General features: G+C 33.7%; 1 protein-coding gene across 2 annotated transcripts in view; it reads right to left on the reverse strand.

Moving 5' to 3' along the window:
• The window catches only part of Adk (adenosine kinase), a 491,572-nt gene that overhangs the window by 246,301 nt on the left and 222,796 nt on the right, over nucleotides 1–22,475 (reverse strand). For both annotated transcript variants that reach the window (XM_027931411.3, XM_027931412.3), the window contains exon 6: nucleotides 21,400–21,508. In XM_027931411.3, coding sequence (XP_027787212.1) covers nucleotides 21,400–21,508 — 109 coding nt within the window. The remainder of the gene's footprint in view (nucleotides 1–21,399; nucleotides 21,509–22,475) is intronic.

Consider the following 22,475-nt stretch of genomic DNA (forward strand, 5'->3'; position numbering starts at 1 on the left):
TGTCTTTGAAAAATTATTATAAATGTCGTGCTTATTGGCAGAGTTCAAAATAAGTAGAGTCCATGCAAACAATCTACTTCAATGAGAAGTACATTCTTTTACTCTATCAAATCCATCGGAGGTAATCAGACTGGATGTTTTATTCAACAGGGCTGAAGAAAATTGTTCTACAATAGGTTAATTCAAAATGGCAGCATAGAAAATGCATCTGTCAGTGGGGATCAAATTACAGGGCAAGCTCCTCTCAATGCTTAGAAAAACAAGTCTGCAGTTCTACAGATTATGTGCCTGTGTGTGTTTAAAGGGGTGGGAAAGGAGCTAAATATCTGAGCTAACCTCCAATTAAAGTCAATCATAAAAACAGCCAATTTAATGAGTGCGGATTTCTTTGGGTAATTATAACACCAACCACTTTTTTCTCTTTTAAATCTGTAATTCTGCCTTCTTGTTATTGCTTGCTTTGTCATTAATCGCCTCAGGACCTTGATTTCCTAGCAACAGACTGCCACCAAACATTTGGCTCCTGTTCAACATTTTCTTTGTGAAAAATGGCACTGCTGTTGCCGCCTGGGCTGCTGCAGCTAGACTGGCTGTGTAAGTGCTCTAATAATGTATTCCACTGGAAAAAAAAAAAAAATCACATGATACAGGATGCAATGACTGAGCTCAGTTAATTACTGAGCTGGGAAGTTTATCTATAATCTAAAAGCTGTGTTGGGGGGAAGGGGGATATAGGATTTAAAAAGGTGTTCCTTCTATTATCAATAATTTGAAGCCGAGAATTTGCAAATAAAAAATTTATTTTTGGCCATACAAGTTTCTGTTTAAGTTTATTTAGGGAAAGGGTGCAAAAGGCCAATGTCCCTAAAATGTTGCTTGACTAAACTCTTTTTCTACAAAATAGCTCCAAGCACACAAAAGAATTACAGAATAGTTTGCTGCAATTTAAGAAAGCAAGTAAATCTATTTATCTGTCAGCTGCGTCTTTTCTACTTAAGGTAAAAAATCATTTGTATATGTAAGTATGCTATTGGTAGAAAGAGGTTTTCCTTCACAATATGAACACTATACACTAAGAACACAAAATAATTAAAATGTGTTTGGACATATTGTACATTTAAGTAAATAATAATTCATAATAAGATAAAAAGATGCTTATTATTTTTGATAAAACTCAAGTGGGATTGAAGGAAAATGGGCCTCATGTTTGGAAACCTAGTAATAAGGTAAGATATTTTGCTATTTTTTTAAAAACTGGGTAGACTTATTAAGATTTTCCATGCCTTAGAAATACTACCACTCCTGGTAATGATAGTTATGGAAATTAACATGGCATGTCTGATATGGTTCACTGATACTTGCTTTAGTTCTCAGAAATATGGTTTTATAAGACTGGCATGTTTCAGGGTTGCTGTCAGGATATGATAATTTAATATGCCCAGGAGTACATTGGGTATTAGTGAAGCATCTGTGAAAATAATAAGCCAGTGGACACTGTGATTCTCACTAATGTCTACATACTGGATAACAAACTTCCTACAAAGTGTGGTCTGAATTCAGTTCATGTGAGAATGTGAAAACACTATAGTCTACTCTGGAACTTCATTACTTCTGTGACTGAGAAGACCCTAGAGGAGCACTAAGAACTAAAAAGTCTTTGAACATATTTTTAAAAAAATAACAAATAAATTAAAGCTATTTGAATAATTTTTTAAAAATTCTGCTTATTACTAGCTGGCACTGAGCCACATCATTTCACCACTGAGTCTGATTCCACATTTTAATACATTTTTATAAAGACCAATTCTTGTTGATGTAAGAAATCAAATACATATTCACAATCAAAAAAGTTTAAGAAATAGGAGTCAAAATGCAGAAAACATTAAAAACTACCACATAAAGCATATCAACCTATCTGAGAAATGTTACATGACATTAGTAGGTAAAATGCTTTAAAATTCAATTTAGTTTATCCTAACTTTCGAATGAACTAAGCATTAAAATTAGAAGAAGCTACATTTTTATGAAAAATTATTTTTGATGGATAAATAATAGATTACATAGTGCTTATTTATTATATGTATGTCATTCTAAAAAAGATGAATAAAATTTTGATGGGTTATTCTATATGTAATATTTTGTTACTGTTTGTCACGCCCCTTAAATTTAATAATAAAATAATTCAGGTAGTCTTACATTCTTCATAGAATGAGATAGAAATAAATAAATATTTTGAAAGATGAACATGCAAAATGAATATCTGGGACAGCAGTGCTGAAAGGGGTTGGGAAATTGGACAGAGACTAAATGTTTGGGTGTTTATGGGGTGGATGGGAGTGACTTACAGAGAAGAGTATCTAAGGACTTATAAAGAAACACTTGTCAGCAACCTGTTCAGAGGACAAGAGCAATGCTGTTTGGAAAAGCAGCAATTTATCTTTTAGAACATGTTCAACTATTTAGGATTTGCTAATATCCCTAGTTATATGCCAACAATATTATTAAAAGAGATAATATGAACATATTCTAGAAGTCTAGAGCTTCAAGAAGCTATTACTAAAGACTGTAAAGAAAACACATGATTTCATTCAATAGGTTAGAATAAAAAGATCCTTATTTATAAGGTAAGAAACCAATATTTTTCTGAAAATGAATAACATTAGAGATGAATTTATGTCAAAACTTGCTTTCCTAGGTAAATATTGGAAAGGAAAAAGACTGTGTTCATTTCTCAATCATACTTTACCAAATATAATTTTAAAAATTCCATCCACCATATTTTTACCCAAATCAGAAAAAAACCCTAGGAATTTCAAAGAAGAAATAACCCCCAAACAAAGTATCATTATATACAGAAGAAATAAATGAGAATAAAAACCTCTTTGAACAACTGCAATAGATGAGAAGGTATGAACAAGAGATCAAAATAGACTTAGACCTTCTAGCAGACACACATTATTTGTCTAACCAGGTACAACTGAATTGCTTATAGCCATAATACCTGGATATTATTAAAACTATTATAAAACATGTGAACATAAGATTAAATCAAGTGCACATGGAGAAATACTGTTAATGGGTACAACATTTCTTCTTGTGGTAATGTAAATGTTCTACAATTAGATTATCGTTGATTATTGCAGGACTGTAAATATACTAACAACCGTTGAATTGTATACTTTAAATAGATTGACTCAATGGTACACAGATACCTCAATAAAACTGTTAAAAAAGATTAAATCTGATTTTATTTATCTGGAAGGAGACAACAGAACATATGGGCTAAATCATTAAACTAAAAAGCTTCTATAATATATTCAGTAAATATGTTGGAATATAGATACACTTCTGTAGATATTTGATTCTTTATGACCAGTTTATACATAATTTCAAAGATATGACAACTAGCACATAAAAATGTATACTTGTATGATAATGTTTATAATTTTCCATCTCATAGTCATGTTTATTAAAGAGATTTAGACAACGTTTCATTTTGTCAAGCAACTGCTGATTGAACTAGTTTCCAATCTATCTTTCTTTTTCTTCTTCTTTTGGTAATGGGGATTGACTCCAGAGGCCCTTTACACTGAGCTACATCTCCAATTCTTTATGTGTTTTTTTTTTTTTTTTTTTTTTTTTTTGAGACAGGGTTTCACTAAGTTGCTGAGGCTGGCCTCGAATTTCCTATTATCCTGCCTTGGCTTCCTAAATTGCTGGGATTACAGGACCGTGCCACTCCCTAGGGCATTCCAATCTATCTTTCAGATCTATGTATCTACTATGTATCTAGAAACAATAACAATTTACTTATTTTTTTGTTTGTTTCCTACCACAGATTGAACTCAGGAGCAACTAGCACTCAACCACTAAGCTACATTCTCCAGCTCTATTTTGTATTTTAGAGACAGGTTCTCACTGAGTTGCTTAGTGACTCGCTTTTGCTGAGGCTAGCTTTTTTTTTTAATATATATAATTTTAAAAAAAATCTATTTATTTTTACGTGGTGCTGAGGATCGAACCCAGGGCCTGGCATGGGCAAGGTGAGCGGTCTACCCATGAGCCATAACCCCAGCCCCTGAGGCTAGCTTTTAACTTGCAATCCTGCTTTAGCCTCTTGAGCAGCTGGGATTACAGGCCTGCACCACCATGCCTGACTATTTTACTTCTTGTAAGTAGAAAGATTATTCTGCTTAATGAAGACTGTTACTAATAACCTAAAAATTTCACCATCCTCTTCACAGTAACTTTTAATTGCGGTCAAAATTAAGTACAATTTTCCCAGCACCATTTGTTGAAGATGCATATTTTCTCCTGTGCATGTTTCTGGCACCTTTGTCACCTAAGATAATTGTAGTTTTGTGGGCTAGTCTCTATGTCCTCTGTTCTGTACCATTGGTCTACCAGTCTGTTTTGGTGCCAATACCATGCTGTTTTTGTTACTATTGCTCTGTAGTATATTTTAAGGTCTGATATAGTGATGCTACATGCTTCACTCTTCCTGCTAAGGATTGCTTTAGCTATTTTGGGTCTCTTATTTTTCCAGATGAATTTCATGATTGCTTTTTCTATTTCTATGAGGAATGCCATTGGGATTTTGATCAGAATTACATTAAATCTGTATAGTGCTTTTGGTAGTATAGTCGTTTGATAATATTAATTCTGCCTATCCACGAGCAAAGTAGATCTTTCAATCTTCTAAGGTCTTTTTTGATTTCTCTCTTTAGGGTTCTGTAGTTTAGTAAATCACAGAACTTGAAGAAAATCTTCATAAAAATCAGATAGTGTTACTCTAAGAAAATGATACTGTTAGGATTAAACTTGTAGAAAAGAAAGTCTAGATAAATTGGAAATGAATACAAATAGGATTTCTATAATAACAACTGTATGCAAATTTTTCTAGCAAAAATTAAAGATTGTTCCTAGTAAGGAAGAAGTATCAACTAAAAGAATCACTTGTTAACTTATTCACCATCAAACATACGGAAAAATGAAAAAATAAAAATTGAACTCCAATGCTAATGCTTAAGAAACAAAACAATTAGCACCCCTTTTCTTGTTTCTCCGAATGCTGTACCACGCAATTTGGGGCTTTATTTGAAGGGATGTCAAATTGGCACATAAAATTTGAAACTCCGGTATAACAGATTCACAAGTATTAAGTTTCGAGAATTATATACCAACACCAAAAGCTCCATATGGAACAAACGTTCCACATAATTAATTTTATTCTTTGATTTTTTTAAATGTAATATACCTCCAGGTCACCTGCAAGGACATTTTCAAATAAAGGCTTAACAATACATAGTTAATCCCTAATGAAGTCAATGAAGCAGTTCAGAAATTCTATTTTAAAAACTCCACCTAAAAATGCAGTAATAAAGCCATATGGTGATACCTGACTTGATCAATATAATGAGTTTTTATACATGAAAGTTCAAAAACTACATTTGAAATAATGATAAAATGAAAGGCCAGGCGTAGTTCAACCATCCCTCCTCTTTAATAATCTCAGCAAAATATGATAAAGATTAATTACTAAATTCTAAAAAGTGCTTTGAACTCTATTTAAATGTTTCATAAAGAAGTGTGCTTTACTATTTAATCAATTGTCATTCACAGGATAGCTTAAATAAAAAAAATGACCCATTAGTTCACTTTCTCTGCCAAAATCTATTTATTATAATAGTATAGCTTTCAAAAGATGATATTACAAAAGATTTTTCTATGGTCTAATAAGGTTTAAGGCAATGAGCTCAAATTGTCTATAAATTAGTAAAACTTTTCTATCTTCAACTGTCCAGATCTTTGGAGGAGGGGGAGAGGATAACAAATCTCAAACATATATTAAAGTCATAAATAAACATTATTCCAATTTCTCTGAGGTTACCATTACAAAATAAATCCATCCACCTTTACTAGACCTGTTCTCAAATCTTTCATGATGGAAAGAGTACGAGATAACACATTCTAAATTTGAGCATGATCAAGATATCTTAAAATGTATAGTGATGTTTTAGTCTACACATCTTATAGTAAAACACTAAACACTGCCAAAAGATGACCAAAACCTAAAAGTAGCAATTACGTATTTCATAAGAGTCCTTCTAATTTGTTATTCAATGTCGATAGATCACCTTAATAATGTAAAAACTTTGAAATGTGTGATTTCGAAATTAGATTCTTAAAGTTTATCACACCAATTCATTTCGAAGGCTTTAGTTATTGCTTCCAGATAACTGACAAAGATATTTAATTGTACTCAGTGGTAGGGTGCTGCATAAGATGCAGGAGGCCCAAGTCTGACAACTTAGCAGAGAGAAAGGAAAAAAGTCTAATAAAGTGTTCTACTAAGATAAATTATTACTCATGGAACAGGCATGAATTTTGGTAGAAAATCTAACTAAGACAACCAAAGTGGAAGAATTAAAACCTAATTATTTTTTAATTGTTACTACTTGTCCTTTATATACAAATACTTGTATTTGAAGTATGAATTCTATTCTTTCACTCTGTGGTTGCAGTACACTCCCCCAAATCATGTTTTCTCTACTGGCCTATAATCATACTCACCTTAATCTAGAAGCAAACATTAGTGACACTTCAAAATTCTAGAGTCACAAACACCATATTCCCCAAAATATTAACTTTCTAGGATGAAAATGGATAAAAGTATTCAAGATGGAGTTATAAAAATAAAAGCTGATGGGATTGGGGGCAGGGGGACACCTTTAATATGCCATAGGAAATGGAAAAATCATAAAAAGAAGAAAATAGGTTTAGATCTTAAAGAAAAATTCAAACTACAAGTCTTATATTCTCACACAATTACTGACAAAATATGATTTATTATTTTATATATGACTGATTTTTTGATCAGTAAAGAATACACATCTATCTGATTTTGTTTATGAAAAATAAGTCATTAAGAATTGTAAGTTTTGTTATACCTATTTCTTAAATACCTTTATAATCTCTAATTAATATAATCTCCTGATAAGCCTAAATTTGGAAATGAATTAATTTTATACTATATTTGAAACTTGGAGACTGTTTTCTACCAGAAGTTATTAAAAATAATGCACAGACTTCTTTTTAATTTTTTTGTAGTTATAGATGGACAGTATGCCTTCATTTATTTTTATGTGGTGCTGAGGATTAAACCCAATGCCTAACACATGCTAGGCAAGTGCTCTGCCACTGAGCTATAGTCTTAGTCCAATGAATAGATTTCTACGCAAAATCCCATGTAATTACAGTGCAATCAAAACACTACACAGAGACAATTGAAAATATTTCAAAAACTATTATAGTAGTAATTATACATAAACAACTAAATATTAACTGAGAGTTTTCAATTTTGTTTTTCAATGATAAAGTGGAAGCTAAAGAATTTTATAGTCACAAATGTAGCAAATCTATAGTCTAAAATGTATACTATGTTTCAGGGAAAGTTAGTTTAGAATAGACATAGATAAATCATGGTTACATTATTAACAGGTTCAAATTCAAGGAAAATATTATGTAGGCCATCTTGTAAGAAAATTGTTTCACCTAAAAAAATCAAAACCAACCCAGGGATTTCCATTCACTTCTTAAATAGCTAAAACAATGGATAAGATATATAAAACAATTTTCATATAGTGGACAATAATCAAAGAAGCGATAAAATAAGGTAAGCACTGCAATTAATCAACCTTGCTCCCTGAAGAGACTACCAGGTAGCAGTGTAGTAAAGGAGAGCCTAAACCAAAGAGTCAAGCAGTCTGCACATGCAGAGACAGTACTGGAGGAGAGACAGCTGCTAGGAGAAGAGAGAGAGAGATAAAATGAGAAATTTGGAGATTTCTAAGATTTCCCTGCAAGTATCTTAGAAACAAGCCCTATGATTACAGCAGTTTATTGCTTCAAGAGTTTCCATGTTGTGACACAAGGAGAAAGAGTTGGAGTATAGTCCAGAGAATTAAGAAAACACAGCTGACAGTCTGGGGATACCCAGAGAAGTTAAAAGTTCAGAGGTCAGAATATCATAAAAAGTCAGTTTCAAAGAGAAATCTGGAGGATTCACAAGGTCGGTGACTAGGAAGTAAACATCCCAAAATGTGAAAAGTGAACATGATTAGAGGGAACAGTACATGAGGCATGGATACATTAGGCATGGTTAGAGACTTTTTTCACTATCTAGAGCAGAAAAACTCACTGTATATGGGGGAATTGCATAGAATATTCAGGAAAGTATTGAATCAGTAGTGAAAAAACTTAGCTTTAGGCCATGGATTATTAATGTTGGCTCTACTGGTATTTTGAGATGGAAAATTTTGTTGTAGGATGCTGTCCAATGCTTTGATGAGCTTCTTAGCTAATCAACATCCCCTGTTCTGTATCTACAATAGCAAAACCCTCCAATCAACTCAACTCAAAACATTTTCGGACCTACCAAATTTCCTTAAAGGGCAAAACTGCTGGTAGTTACCCACTGTAATAGAATAAGCCCTACTCTGGACCCACCCCAAAATATTTACAAGGGGGGGGGAGGGGAACTATATTCCAGAGCACTATATTTGTTATAAATAACTGCATCCCAGAATAAATCTCAAGAAGATTTCCAGTAACATAAAATTCCCCAGTAACCAAAAGGGTAAAATTCACAATAATGGACAGCCATCATTTAAATCGTATTTTTAAAACTTTTTAAATTTTTATTTATTTTTTAGTTGTCAATGGACCTTTGTTTTATTGATTTATATGCAGTGCTGAGAATTGAACCCAGTGCCTCACACATGCTAGGCAAGCACTCTGCCACTGAGCCACAATGCCAGCCCCCTTTAATTGTACTTTATATATTCCAAAAGTAAATAAGAAACAGGAAGAGATAAAAGTCCCACCTCAATTTTCCAGATATAAAAGCAACAACTATTAAAAATTAAAAGTACACTGGATTGGATTAATGACATATATTACATTCATATATTACAGAAAAAAAAGATTAGTAACATAGAAGGCACAGCAAAATACATTATCCAAAATGAAACATACTTAGAAAAAAGAATTTAAAGAAAGAAAAAGATATCAGTAAACCATGAGACAATTTCAAGTCTACAGAGGCCAAAAAATTGTAGAACTATGACTTAAAAACATTTCAAGTAATAAAAAAATATAAACCCACATCACTAAGAAATTAAATGAACTCCACACACAAGAAAAATGAAGAAAAACTAAGGCACATCATAATAAAATTGATCAAACCTGGTAATAAATAGGAAAAATTAAAAGCGGCAATTGGGAGATGTTAAGTATAAAATGAAGGACCACAGATTTCTTATCATGGATAATGGAAGCCAGGCACAATGGCAAATTCTTATAATCCCAGTGACTCAGGAAGTTGAGGCATGATTATCTCAAGTTTGAAGACAGACTCATCAATTAAGACAAAACCTGTCTGGGGAAAACAACAACAACAAAGGGCAGGTCAATCCTACCAAGGGAGTTCAGGCCTGGCCCAGATCCGCCCACACCAACTTGTGTGGGACCCAGGCTCAGAGTAGGCCTGGGTCCATCCCTCCACGGGCAGACACCCGCCAGAGGACAGGCTCCAGCATAGGACCGCCTCTTCTGACCAGCAAACCACCACTGGAGGCCAGGCCTGGCACTGATCCACCTACACCAACATACGCAGGATTAAGACCAAGTGTAGGTCTGAGTAAGCCACCACCCAGTACCAGCTGGGAGCCCAAGCCTAACCCACTTCCATCTTGGGACACTACAGTCATCACCTCAGCCTTCCCCACATAGCAGCCCCTACCATTTGACAACAGATAGGGCCTAAAAGCAGCTGCATCTTAGGGCAGGCATACCAAATACAGTGTAAGACCCACCCTTTCAGTCCCAGACATTGCATCCGTCTTGGGGCACCTTCACTATTATCTTGATTTACCTTGGCTATTGCCGACACCTCCTTTAGTTGCAGTTGAGGAACACCAGCAGGGTCTGGAAGCCTAACATCAAGGTGAGGTACAGACAGTCTGCATGGGTACTACAAGAATATAGGGTAGGGGCTGGGGTTGTGGCTCAGCAGTAGAGCGTTTGCTGGGCACCTGTAGAGCCCTGGGTTTGATGCTCAGCACCACATAAAAACAGATATATAAAATAAAGGTATTGTGTCCAACTACAACTAATATATATATAAGAATACAGGGTAGAAACTGTAATATCTCAGATCCACACTGCAAGAAAGGAAGACACAAAGAACAGGGAAAAACAAGGGAGAAAAGTGCCCCCAGACAAACCAGGACACTATAATGACAGAACCCATGGACAGGGAAGTGGGTGGAATGTCAGAGAAGGAGTTCAGAAGGTTCATAATTAAAATGATCTGTGAATTAAAGACTAACCTAAATGAGCAAACACAGGCAAAAATTGATAACTCCAACAATGAGATAAGAGAACAAATACAGGTAGCAAAAGATTACTTCGAGAGAGCTAGAGACCCTGAAAAAAAAAAAAAAAAACAAAACAGTCAGAAATCCTTGAAATGAAGGATATAATAAATCAAATAAAAAACTCAATAGAAAGGATAACCAACAGACTAGATCACTTAGAAGAAAGAACGTCAGATAATGAAGACAAAGTATACAATCTGAAAAATAAAGTTGATCACACATTGAAGAAAGTTAGAAACCATGAACAGAACATCCAAGAATTATGGGACAGCATCAAAAGACCAAATTTAAGAGTTATTGGGATAGAGGAAGGCACAGAGATTCAAACCAAAGGAATGCACAATCTCTTCAATGAGATAATATTAGAAAATTTCCCAAGCATGAAGAACGAATTGGAAAACCCAATACAAGAGGCTTACAGAACACCAAATGTACAAAATTACAACAGATCTACACCAAGGCACATTATAATGAAAATGCCTAGCATACAGAATAAGGATAGAATCTTAAAAGCTGAAAGAGAGAGGAATCAGATCACATATAGGGGGAGACCAATTCGTATCTCAGGAGATTTTTCAACCCAGATCCTCAGAGCCAGGAGATTATGGAACAACATATATCAAGCTCTGAAAGAAAATGGATGCCAACCAAGAATCTTATATCCAGCAAAATTAAGCTTTAGATTTGATGATGAAATAAAAACCTTCCACGATAAACAAAAAGTTAAACGAATTTACAACTAGAAAGCCTGCACAAAAGAACATCCTCGGCAAAATGTTCCACGAAGAGGAAATGAAAAACAATGATGAAAATCAGCAGAGGGAGGTATTACACTAAACGAAAATCTAATCAGAAGAGACACCAAGTCAAGTTAAATACCAAAAATAAACAAAATGTCTGCGAGTACAAATCATGTATCCATAATAACCCTGAAGGTTAATGGCCTAAACTTACCAATCAAAAGACACAGACTAGCAGATTGAATCAAAAAAAAAAAAAAAAAGAAAAAGAAAAAGAAAAAAGAACCAACAATATGTGCCTCTAAGAGATTCATCTCATAGGAAAAGATAACCACAGACTAAAGATGAAAGATTGGGAAAAATCATACTACTCACATGGACTGTGGAAGCAAGCTGGGGTTTCTATCCTCATGTCAAATAAAGTAGACTTCAAGCTAAAGTTAATAAAAAGGGATAAAGAAGGACACTACATACTGCTCAAGGAAACTGTATACTAATAAGACTTAACCATTATAAATACATATACCCCAAACATCAAACAAACTCTTCTCAAGTTCAAGAGTCAAACAGACCATAATAAAATGATTTTGGAGAACTTCAACACACTTCTTTCTACACTGGATAGATCTTCCAAACAAAAGCTGAACAAAGAAACTACAGAACTCAATAATACAATCAATAACTTAAACTTAACTGACATATATAGAATATTTCAACCTTCAATGAGCAAATACATTTTTCTCAGCAGCACATGCAGCCTTCTCTAAAATAGACCATATATTATGCCACAAAAAAACTCTTAGCAAATATAAAAAAGTAGATATACTACCCTGCATTCTATCAGATCATAATAGAATGAAATTAGAAATCAATGATAGACTAAATAATTTGCTACTGAATGAACAAGGGGTTACAGAGACATTAAGGAGGAGATCAAAAAAATTTTAAAGGTGAACGAAAACACAATGTATTGAAATCTCTGGGACACTATGAAGGCACTTCTAAGAGGAAAATTCATTGCATGAAGTTCATTTCTTAAAAGAAAAAAAGTCAACAAATAAATGACTTAACATTACATCTCAAAGCCTTAGAAAAACAAGAACAAGTCAACACCACAAACAATAGAAGACAGGAAACAATTAAAATCAGAGCTGAAATCAATAAAATTGAAAAAATGGACAAAACAAAAATTAGATTCTTTGAGAAAATTTATAAAATTGATAGACCCTTAGCCATGCTAACTAAGGGAAGGAGAGAAAACTCAAATCACTAATATATGTAATGAAAAAGGAAATATCATAACAGACATTACAGAAATACAAAAGAAAATTAAAAATAATTTTGAAAACTTGTACTCCAATAAAATAGAAAATATTGAAGGCAGTGACAAATTTCTAGAGCTATATATGATTTGCCCAAATTGAATCAGGATGATATACACAATTTAAACAGAATAATTTCAAGTGATGAAATTGAAGATGCCATCAGAAGCCTACTAACCAAGAAAAACCCAGGACCTGATGGATACACAGCCAAGTTCTACAAGACCTTTAAAGAAGAACTAATAACAACACTCTTCAATTTATTCCAGGAAATAGAAAAAGAGGGAGCATTTCCAAACTCATTCTATGAGGCCAATATCACCCTGACTCAAAATCAGGCAAAGACACTTCAAAAAAAGAAAACTTCAGACCAATATCTCTAATGAACATAGATGCAAAAATTCTCAATAAAATTCTGGCAAATCAAATACAAAAACATATCAAAAAGAGAGTACACCGCGATCAAATGGGTTCATTCCAGGGATGCAAGGTAGGTTCAACATTCAGAAATCAATAAATGTAATTCATCATATCAATAGACTTAAAGACAGGAACCATATGATCATCTCAATAAATGGAGAAAAAGCATTTGACAAAATACAGCACCCCTTCATGTTCAAAACACCAGAAAAACTAGGGGTAACAAGAACAAATCTCAACATCGTACAAGCTATTACAGCATTCTAAATGGAGAAAAATTGAAAGCATTCACTCTAAAAACTGGAAAAAGAAAAAACTGGAAAAATTCCACCAGAAAACTTCTAAAACTAGTAAGTGAATTCAGCAAAGTAGCAGGATACAAAATCAACACCCATAAATCAAAGGCATTTCTGGATATCAGTGACAAATCCTATTAAAGGGAAATGAGGAAAACTTCCCCATTTACAATAGCATCAAAAAAAGTAAAATAAAACACATGAGAATCAACAAAAGAGGTGAAAGGCCTCTACAACAAAAATTACAGAACACTAAAGAAAGAAATTTAAAAAGACCTTAGAAGACAGAAAGATCTACCTTGTTCTTGGACAGGCAGAATTAATATTGTCAAAATGACCATACTACCAAATGTACTATACAGATTCAATGCAATCCCAATCAAAATCCCAATGACATTACTCATAGAAACAGACAAGGCAATCACGAAATTCATCTGGAAAAATAAGGGACCCAGAATAGCCAAAGCAATCTGTAGGAGTGTGTAAACAAGTAAAGATGGCGCCTGGCATTTTGCAGAGGGAGTGGTTTGTGAAGTAACGCCAGCGAGCCATTAAATGTGGAGATTCCTTATTGGTTGACTGCTGTATCTAGTTTATGTTAATTAAGATATGCTGTGTGTAATGTATATATACCCCTCCTGTCCTACAATAAACGGCTCCCACTCCTGCTGTATCAATGTACACAAGTTGCTCATCACCCCTCGGGTTATTTTGCTGCAGCCGGATTGCGGCAGCAATCTTTAGCAAGAAGAGTGCACCTGTTGGCATTACTACTCTAGACCTTAAACTATACTACAGAGTAACACTAACAAAAACAGCATGGTATTGGCACCAAAATAGACCTGTAGACCAATGGTACTGAATCAAGGACACAGACTAATCCACAGAACTACAGTTATCTCATATTAGACAAAGATGCTAAAAACATACATTGGAGTACAAAAGATAGCCTCTTCAACAAATGGTGCTGGGAAAACTGGAAATCCATATCTAACAACATGAAATTAAACTTCTATCTCTCACCATGCACAAAACTCAAATCAAAGTGGATCAAGGATCTAGGAATTAAACTAGAGACCTTGCACCTAATCGAAGAAAAAGTAGGCCCAAACCTCCATCATGTCAGATTAGGCCCCAACTTCCTTACTAAGACTCCTATAGCACAAGAATTAATATCAAGAGTCAGTAAATGGGATGGATTCAAACTAAAAAGCTTCTTCTCAGCAAAAGCAACAATCAGTGAGGTGAATGAAGAGCCTACTAATTGGGAACAAATTCTTACCACACGCACGTCAGACAGAGCACTAATCTCTAGAATATATAAAGAACTCAAAAAGCTTAACCTCAAAAAAACCAAATAACCCAGTCAATAAATGGGTCAAGGAACTGAATAGACACTTCACAGAAAGATATATAATCAATCAACAAATATATGAAAAAAATGTTCAACATCTTTAGCAATTAGAGAAATGCAAATCAAAACTACTCTAAGATTTCATCTCATGCCAGTCAGAATGGCAGCAAACAAAATACAAAAAAAATAAGTGTTGGTGGAGATGTGGGGGAAAAGGTACACTCACACATTGCTGGTAGGACTGCAAATTTTTGCAGCCAACATGGAAAACAGTATGGAGATTCCTTGGAAAACTTGGAATGGAACCACCATTTGAACAAGCTATCCTACTTGGGGGTCTATACCTAAAGGACTTGTAAACAACATACTACAGGGACACAGCCACATCAATATTTATAGCAGCACAATTCACAATAGATAAACTGTGGAACCAACCTAGATGCCCTTCAGTAGATGAATGGATTTTAAAAATGTGGCATACATACACAATGGAATATTACTCAACTTTAAAAGAGAATAAAATCATGGCATTTGCAGGTAAATGGATGGAGCTGGAGAATATAATGCTAAGTGGCGTTAGTCAATCCCCAAAAAAACCAAATGCCAAATGATTTCTCTGATTTAAGAATTCTAATTCAAAATATGCTATGGGGGTGGGGGTGGGGGTGGGAGGATTAAATGAACTCCAGATAGGGCAAAGGGGAAAGGGGAGAGAGGGGAAGGGAGGGGACACAGGGACAGGTAAGACGGTGGAATGCAATGGTCATCATTACCCTAGTACATGTATGAAGACACGAAGCATGTGACTCTACTTTGTGTATAACCAGGGATATGAAAAATTGTGCTCTATATTTGTACTATGAATTGTAATGCATTCTGTTGTCATGTATAACAAATTAAAATTTAAAAAATTTAAAAAAGAAGGGCTAGGGATGTGGCCGAGTGGTAGAGGCAGAGTACGCTTGAGTTCAATCCTCAGTGAGGTGCCATGCCATGACACAACAAAAACAAAAGACGGTGGGAAAACATCTTTTATGGAATGAAAGAGTAAACAAAAACAAAAACAAAACCTATCAAATCAGAAGTACACATCTGGCAGAAAACATCTGTCAGAAATGAAGGTGAAAGGCTGAGGATATAGTTCAGTTAGTAGAATGCTTACATTGTATGCACAAGGCCATGAGTTCAATCCCCAGAACCAAAAACAAACAAACAGATGAAATAGACATTTTCAAACATATGAAAGCCAAAAGAAATTATAACCAACAGATACAAATACAAGAAATGAGAAGGAATGCCTTTTAGGCAGAAGGAAAAAGGTATCAGGTGGAAACCTGATCCTAACTAAAAGGAAGGATAGGTACTGTAAATGTTAATTATATGAAGAAATATATGTTTTTGTTCCTTTAATTTAAATCTCTTAAAAAGATATGTGACAAAACAAAAATCATAATAATGAGTTACGGTGCTTATAAATATGTACAAGTAAAATGTGTGTTGCATGTTAGGTGAATTATAGATTAACAAAGGTCGTTTTGTTTTGTTTTTGCAGTGCTGGGAATTGAGCCCACAGCTTTGGGCCTGCTAGGTAAGTATTCTATCCCGTAGTTGTACTCTCAGCACCCAAAAGCCATTTAATAAATTGAATAAAACATAATTATTAAAAATTTTAAAAATGTAAATACAATGATGATAGCAGAAAGGCTAGGAAGAGTAAAATGGAAGGATACTATTGTAAGATACTTATACTATATGTGAGGTCATATAGTATTAGTTGAAGGAAAATTGTGATGAATAAAATATATACATTATAAACCCTAAAATAATAATAAAAAATACTAAGCCAACAAAGGAGATAAAAGTATTGGAATAGAGGCTGGGATATGGCTCAGTAGTAGAGTACTTGCCTGGTATATGTGAGGACTAGGTTTAATCCCCAGTACCATAAATGTATGTATGTATGGATGGATGGATGGATGGATGGATGGATGGATGGATGGATAGATAGATAGATAGATAGATAGATAGATAGATAGATAGATAAAATAAAGGTTCACTGACAACTAAAAAAGTATTTTGAAAAATACTGGAATAACCTAAAAGAGGGGAGGAAAGTGAAAAATAGAATAAAGAGGAGAAATACCAAATACAAATACCAAGATGAAGAACTCAAATCTAATCATATTGATAAACACATTAAACAGAAATGGTATAACCATTCCAATTCAAAGGTAGACATTGTCAGCTTGAGCAAAAAATAAGACTAAAGTATATGCTGTCTATAAGAATTGCATTTTAAAAATAAAGACAAAAGTACATTAAAAGTGGAAGAGAAAAAAAGATATACCATGAAATCAATAATCAAAAGTAAACCGAGTTGGCTATATTTATATTAGACAGCATATTGCAGGGAAAAGTACATTACTGAGGACAAATATTTCATAATAACACTCAATTTGACACTTTATTTGTTGAATATCCATCAAGAATATGTGGCATCCTAGTTATTTAATATAAGTCTCCTCTTGCTGGAACTATTTTGAAATATATCAAGCTCTGAGAAGAGTATACATTTACCTGGCACATGGAAAGGTGTTCTTTTCATCCAAATGCTGAAAAAGAGGCTAAGAGCTAACAGTTATTTTGATATTCCTTTCTGCTGAATATACCACACAAATTTCAAAACTATAATCTTTCTTATTAATTTGATCAAAATTAATCACACTATGCCTATAAAAATCTGCATTTTTGTATAAACAGGTAATACTACCATAAAAGTCCCATTCACCTCCACTTACCTAGATGTCTTATCAGTATATACTCATTAAAGCTATAAGCAGTTTTCAGATTGGGACTACATGTCTATTAAAATTCCACTGACAGGGCTGGGGATACAGCTTAGTTGATAGTGTGCTTGCCTTGCATACACAAGGCCTTGGGTTCAATCCCCAGCAGCACCACCACAAAAACAACAACAACAACAACAAAAAACATTGACCCCAAGTTGACTAGATGCATTATAATGAATAAATATTAAAACTTAGTTATTTGCAAGTTGGCTTATATTTTAGGATTCAACTACTATATATTGAAATACACGGAATTATAATTGTCAAGTTAAAAGTACTTTTTTTTTTGCGGGGGGTGTGTGGGTGGGGGTGGCAGGAGGGGTGTCTCAAGATGGTAGAATAGAGAAGGTAGCTTTCCTGGCTGCTCCATGGCATGAAAGCAGACAGGTAGCTTCTTAGCAAGTGAAGTAGTAGAAACCTTCAGGGACACTATAGTCTACAGCGAAGAAACTCTACTGCCTCAGATCCATACTGTTAGATGGGTAGACAAACAACATGAAAAAGCAAGGGAACAAATTGTTCCAAACAAAACAAGATAACTTCAATAACAGAAACAATTAACACTACCAAAGAAGAAATGTCAGAGAAAGAGTTCAGAATGTACATAGTTTAACTGATCTGTGATGTAAAGGACAGTATGAGGAGTGAAATCGGACAGAAAATATAGGAACTGAAAGATAACTTCAAAAAAGAGACAGAGATTCTAACAAAACAAAACAAAGCAGATATCCTTGAAATGAAGGAATCGAAAAACCAAATTAAAAATTAAAATGAAAGCATCACCAACAGACTAGATCACTTGGAAGACAGAGTTTCAGGCAACGAAGACAAAATACGTAGTCTTGAAAACAAAGCATAAAAGATGTTAAGAGACCATGCACAGAACTTACAAAAAATGAGATACCCTCAAGAGGACAAAATTTAAGATTTACTGGGATAGATGAAGGCTCAGAGATACAAACAATAGGGATGCACAATCGTTTCAATACAATAATATCAGAAAATTCTCCAAACCTAAAGAATGAAACAGAATATCAAATATCAAATACAGGAGGTCTATAGGACCCCAAATATAAAAAATGACAACAGATCCACATCAAGGGACATTATTATGAGAGTGCCTACTATATAGAATAAGGACAGAATTTTTAAGGTTGTCAGAGAAAAACAACAAGTAACATTTAGTGGGAAACCAATCCAGATCTCAGCTGATCTCTCAACCCAGACCTCAAAGCTAAGAAGTTTTGGAATAATATATACCATGTTTTGAAAAAAAGGCACCGAAAACATACATTGGATAAAACATAGACTTTTTGACACATGGTGCTGAGAAAACTGGAAATCCATATGTAATAAAATGAAATTAGACCCCTATCTCTCACCTTAAACAAAACTCTAAGTGGATCAAGGACCCAGGCATTAGATTGGAGACCCTGAGTCTATTGAAAGAAAAAGTAGGCCCAAATCTCCATCATACTGGTTTATGGCAAAATTCCTCAACAACACTCGAAATGATCAAGAACCTGAAGAGGATGGGAGAAAATCCTTGCCACCTGCACCTCAGATATAGCATTAATCTCCAGGATATATAGAGAACTAAGACAAATTAACACCCCCAAACCAAATAACCCAATAAATAAATGACCGAAGGAACTGAACAAACACTTCACAGAAGAAATGGGATGGGTCAACAAATATGTGAAAAAATGTTCGACATCTCTAGCAATTAGATAAATGCAAATTAAAACTACACTGAGAATCTATCTCACTCCAGACAGAAGTACAATTATCAAGAATACAAGTAACAATAAATGTTGGTGTGTAAGTGGAGGATAAGGTACAGTCACACATTGCTGGTGAGACTGCAAACTGGTGCAACAACTCTAGAAAGCAGTATGGAGATTCCTTAGAAAATGTGGAATGGAACCACCATTTGACCCAGTTATTTCATTCTTTGGCATATACCCAAAGGACTTAAAATCAGTGTACTATAGTGACATGGCCACATCAATGTTCATAGCAGCTCAATTCACAATACCTAAGGTATGGAACCAACCTAGATACCCTTCAATAGATGAATGAATAAAGAAATTGAAGTACATATACACATGGATATTACTCAGCCATAAAGAAAAAGTAAAATTACGGCATTTGCTAGTAAATGGATGAACTGGAGGCTATCATGCTAAGTAAGCGAAATAAGCCAATCCCCCCAAACCAAAGGCCAAATATTTTCCCTGATATGTGGATGCTAACTAACAATAGGTTACATGGGGTTGGCGGGGAGAAGTTGAGGTTCACTGGATTAAATAGGGGGGAATAGGAGGGAGGAAGAAAGAGGGGTTGGGAATGGGAAAGAAAATAGAATTAATCAGACATAACTTTCCTCTGTTCATGCATGAATACATGACCAGTGTAACTCCACATCGTGTACAACCACAGATGAGAAGTTATACTCCATGTATGTATGACATGTCAAAATACCTTCTACTGTCATGTAAGTCTAAAAAAAATAACAACAACAACAACAAAAGATGCAAAAGAAACTTTAATTCTTAGTCTTTTTTATGTCAGGATCCCTTTGCCTTCTTAAAACCTATGAAGGCCCTCAATGTGCTTTGGTTTGCGTATGTTGTATCTATGATTTTTATTCTATTTGAAATAAAAAATGGGAACCTTTTAAAAGTAAAGTAACATCAGAATACATTGTCATTTTCATAGTCAACTTAAATAATACAAATGTATCACACCAAACTTTAAACCATGTGCTCACTGAAAATCAGATACTCAAATTTAAGATGCTTAAAATATTACATGAATCCCTCTTGAAGAATCACACAAGAAAAACACACTTACCAAAATCTCAAAGGAAAATCAGACCACTTTAAGAAATGAAATAAAAGGCAAATAATAAAAAGGGGAAAAATCTTTAATTCTTTAAATACTTTTCTCACATAAAGGCAGAAGAAATAATATGACTTTCTATTATACAATCTTCTCAATGTAAGCATTTATATAACAGTTATGAAGGGGTAGGATATGCTGTGCAGAGGAATCAATAACAATACTTTACAAGCCTACAGCAGTGCACATAAATATGGTGTAGGAGACATTAACACTAGACTGAAAAAAATAATTATATTTTCAATAAACATGTTCTTACTGGATAATCAATTTTCTACACGTCTTACCAGCTGTTTCACACAGCTCAGGTAGAGCAATGGCAGCAGCTGTTTAACCAAAACCATATATTATATGCATATGAGGTGCTTTTAATTTTTCATAGGTATCTACTTATTTGTGAGCAACCCATTTAACTCATATTAAATAAAAACAAGGTAATCATGGGGTGATTAATTCAGGAGCATTTTTAGTATCGTTCTATTTTAGAAATTAATTCTTAACCAATTATTTTTATGTCAGAGAACTTAATAATTCAAATTACATGCTGCCCTTATTCCTGGATTTAAGAGATTTGTCACGATCAATGTTTCTGAAATATTAAATTAAAACATGTCATGGTAATTACTATGGAATAAATAGCAATTAAGATTTTTTAGGCAAATAAACTCAAACTGTTTGCAATGAATATTTATGTTACTAACATTTTCCCACACAATGCATGAGTCACTTGTTACAAGTTGCCTTAAAAATGTAAAATGTAAGTTGTAGAATTACTTCAAAAGAGCTAAAGAAACTGACTTAATAGTACAAAATTCTGTGCTTGGTTTTTAAATATCTATGAATAATGTATCTATAAAGAGGTAGAATTTCAGGTAAATAATACAAATTAGGCTACTTACAGAGAAAGATAGTATTTATGCTCCGTATTTATAATGGTGAACCAAATGTATACTCTGAGATGGGTAAATAATTTATAGGACAAGTAAAAGATAATTATTTAAAAATGCATATCAGCCAACAACTATAATCTATCATGATAGTCCAACCCCACAATTTGCATTAAATAAATACTTACGGCTATATAACAAACTCTTGCTTTTTCTACCAACATCCAGTTTTTCTCCAGATCAAGATGTTCTTCCTTTTTGTAACAATTGGCAGCTGCAAGATTAGCTACAAGGGACCTAAAACAACAAAAGAAAAAGCATACATCATATTCAAACTGGTCAGGTATTTTAGAATAGTTAAATATTAATATTTCCTGCAAAATTTCCAATTTACAAAATTTTAATTCTTAAATACTTCCATTAGATATTTTTATGAATGCAAACACTATTAATTTTGTTTTGAAAACTTGGAAACTTCTATGTTTTCTTTGAGATAAAAAGAGATATGATAACCCTTCAAAACACCACTGGGTATTTTGAGAAAGTGGAATTTAAATTTCCTCGATACTAAAATAACATCTACTATTTATATTTAATAGTTCAAAATGCAGTTAAGAAAAAAGCCTACAAAGTCATTCTGCAAAAAGAAATCCCTATAACCAAAAACTATTTATTTAGCAGTGCTGGGGGTCAAACCCAGGGCCTCGGGCTTGTTAGACAAGCACTTTACCACCAAACTATGCCTCTAGGCCCTCAAATTTCACTTTTTATAGTGGAAAATATCTTCATAAAAATAAGACCAACATACTATAATTGACAATTTAATACTTTAAAAAACAAGCATGAGATTAATTTCATAAAACAGACATATTAATGTAGACCATATTTACTAAGAGGAATTAATTTGCAAACCAGTACATTCTAAGGACTGGAATCAATTAGAATTAGTTTCTATACTTAAAAACTCTCTGAGCTGGGTCCACTTTATAGCTGGAAAATCTAAGCAGGATTCTGTATTTAAAATATTGCTACAAGTGCCACCTAGATCGTTTATTTATAGCCCAATAAACAAACTTAATGAAATAAAAAAATTATATACATTTCATATAAATAAAAATAAATAGTTTTCTTCCTCAGTGTGACCTGGAACTTAGAAAATTCCTTGCCAATTTTTCTCTTACTAAAATAATAACAGTATGGTATATAAAACAATCACCTCATTATTTGAAAGTAGGAAAAATATTCTATTCCAAAACATATTTCC

The sequence above is a fragment of the Marmota flaviventris genome, chromosome 4 (assembly GCF_047511675.1).
Source record: "Marmota flaviventris isolate mMarFla1 chromosome 4, mMarFla1.hap1, whole genome shotgun sequence".
NCBI lineage: Eukaryota > Metazoa > Chordata > Mammalia > Rodentia > Sciuridae > Marmota > Marmota flaviventris.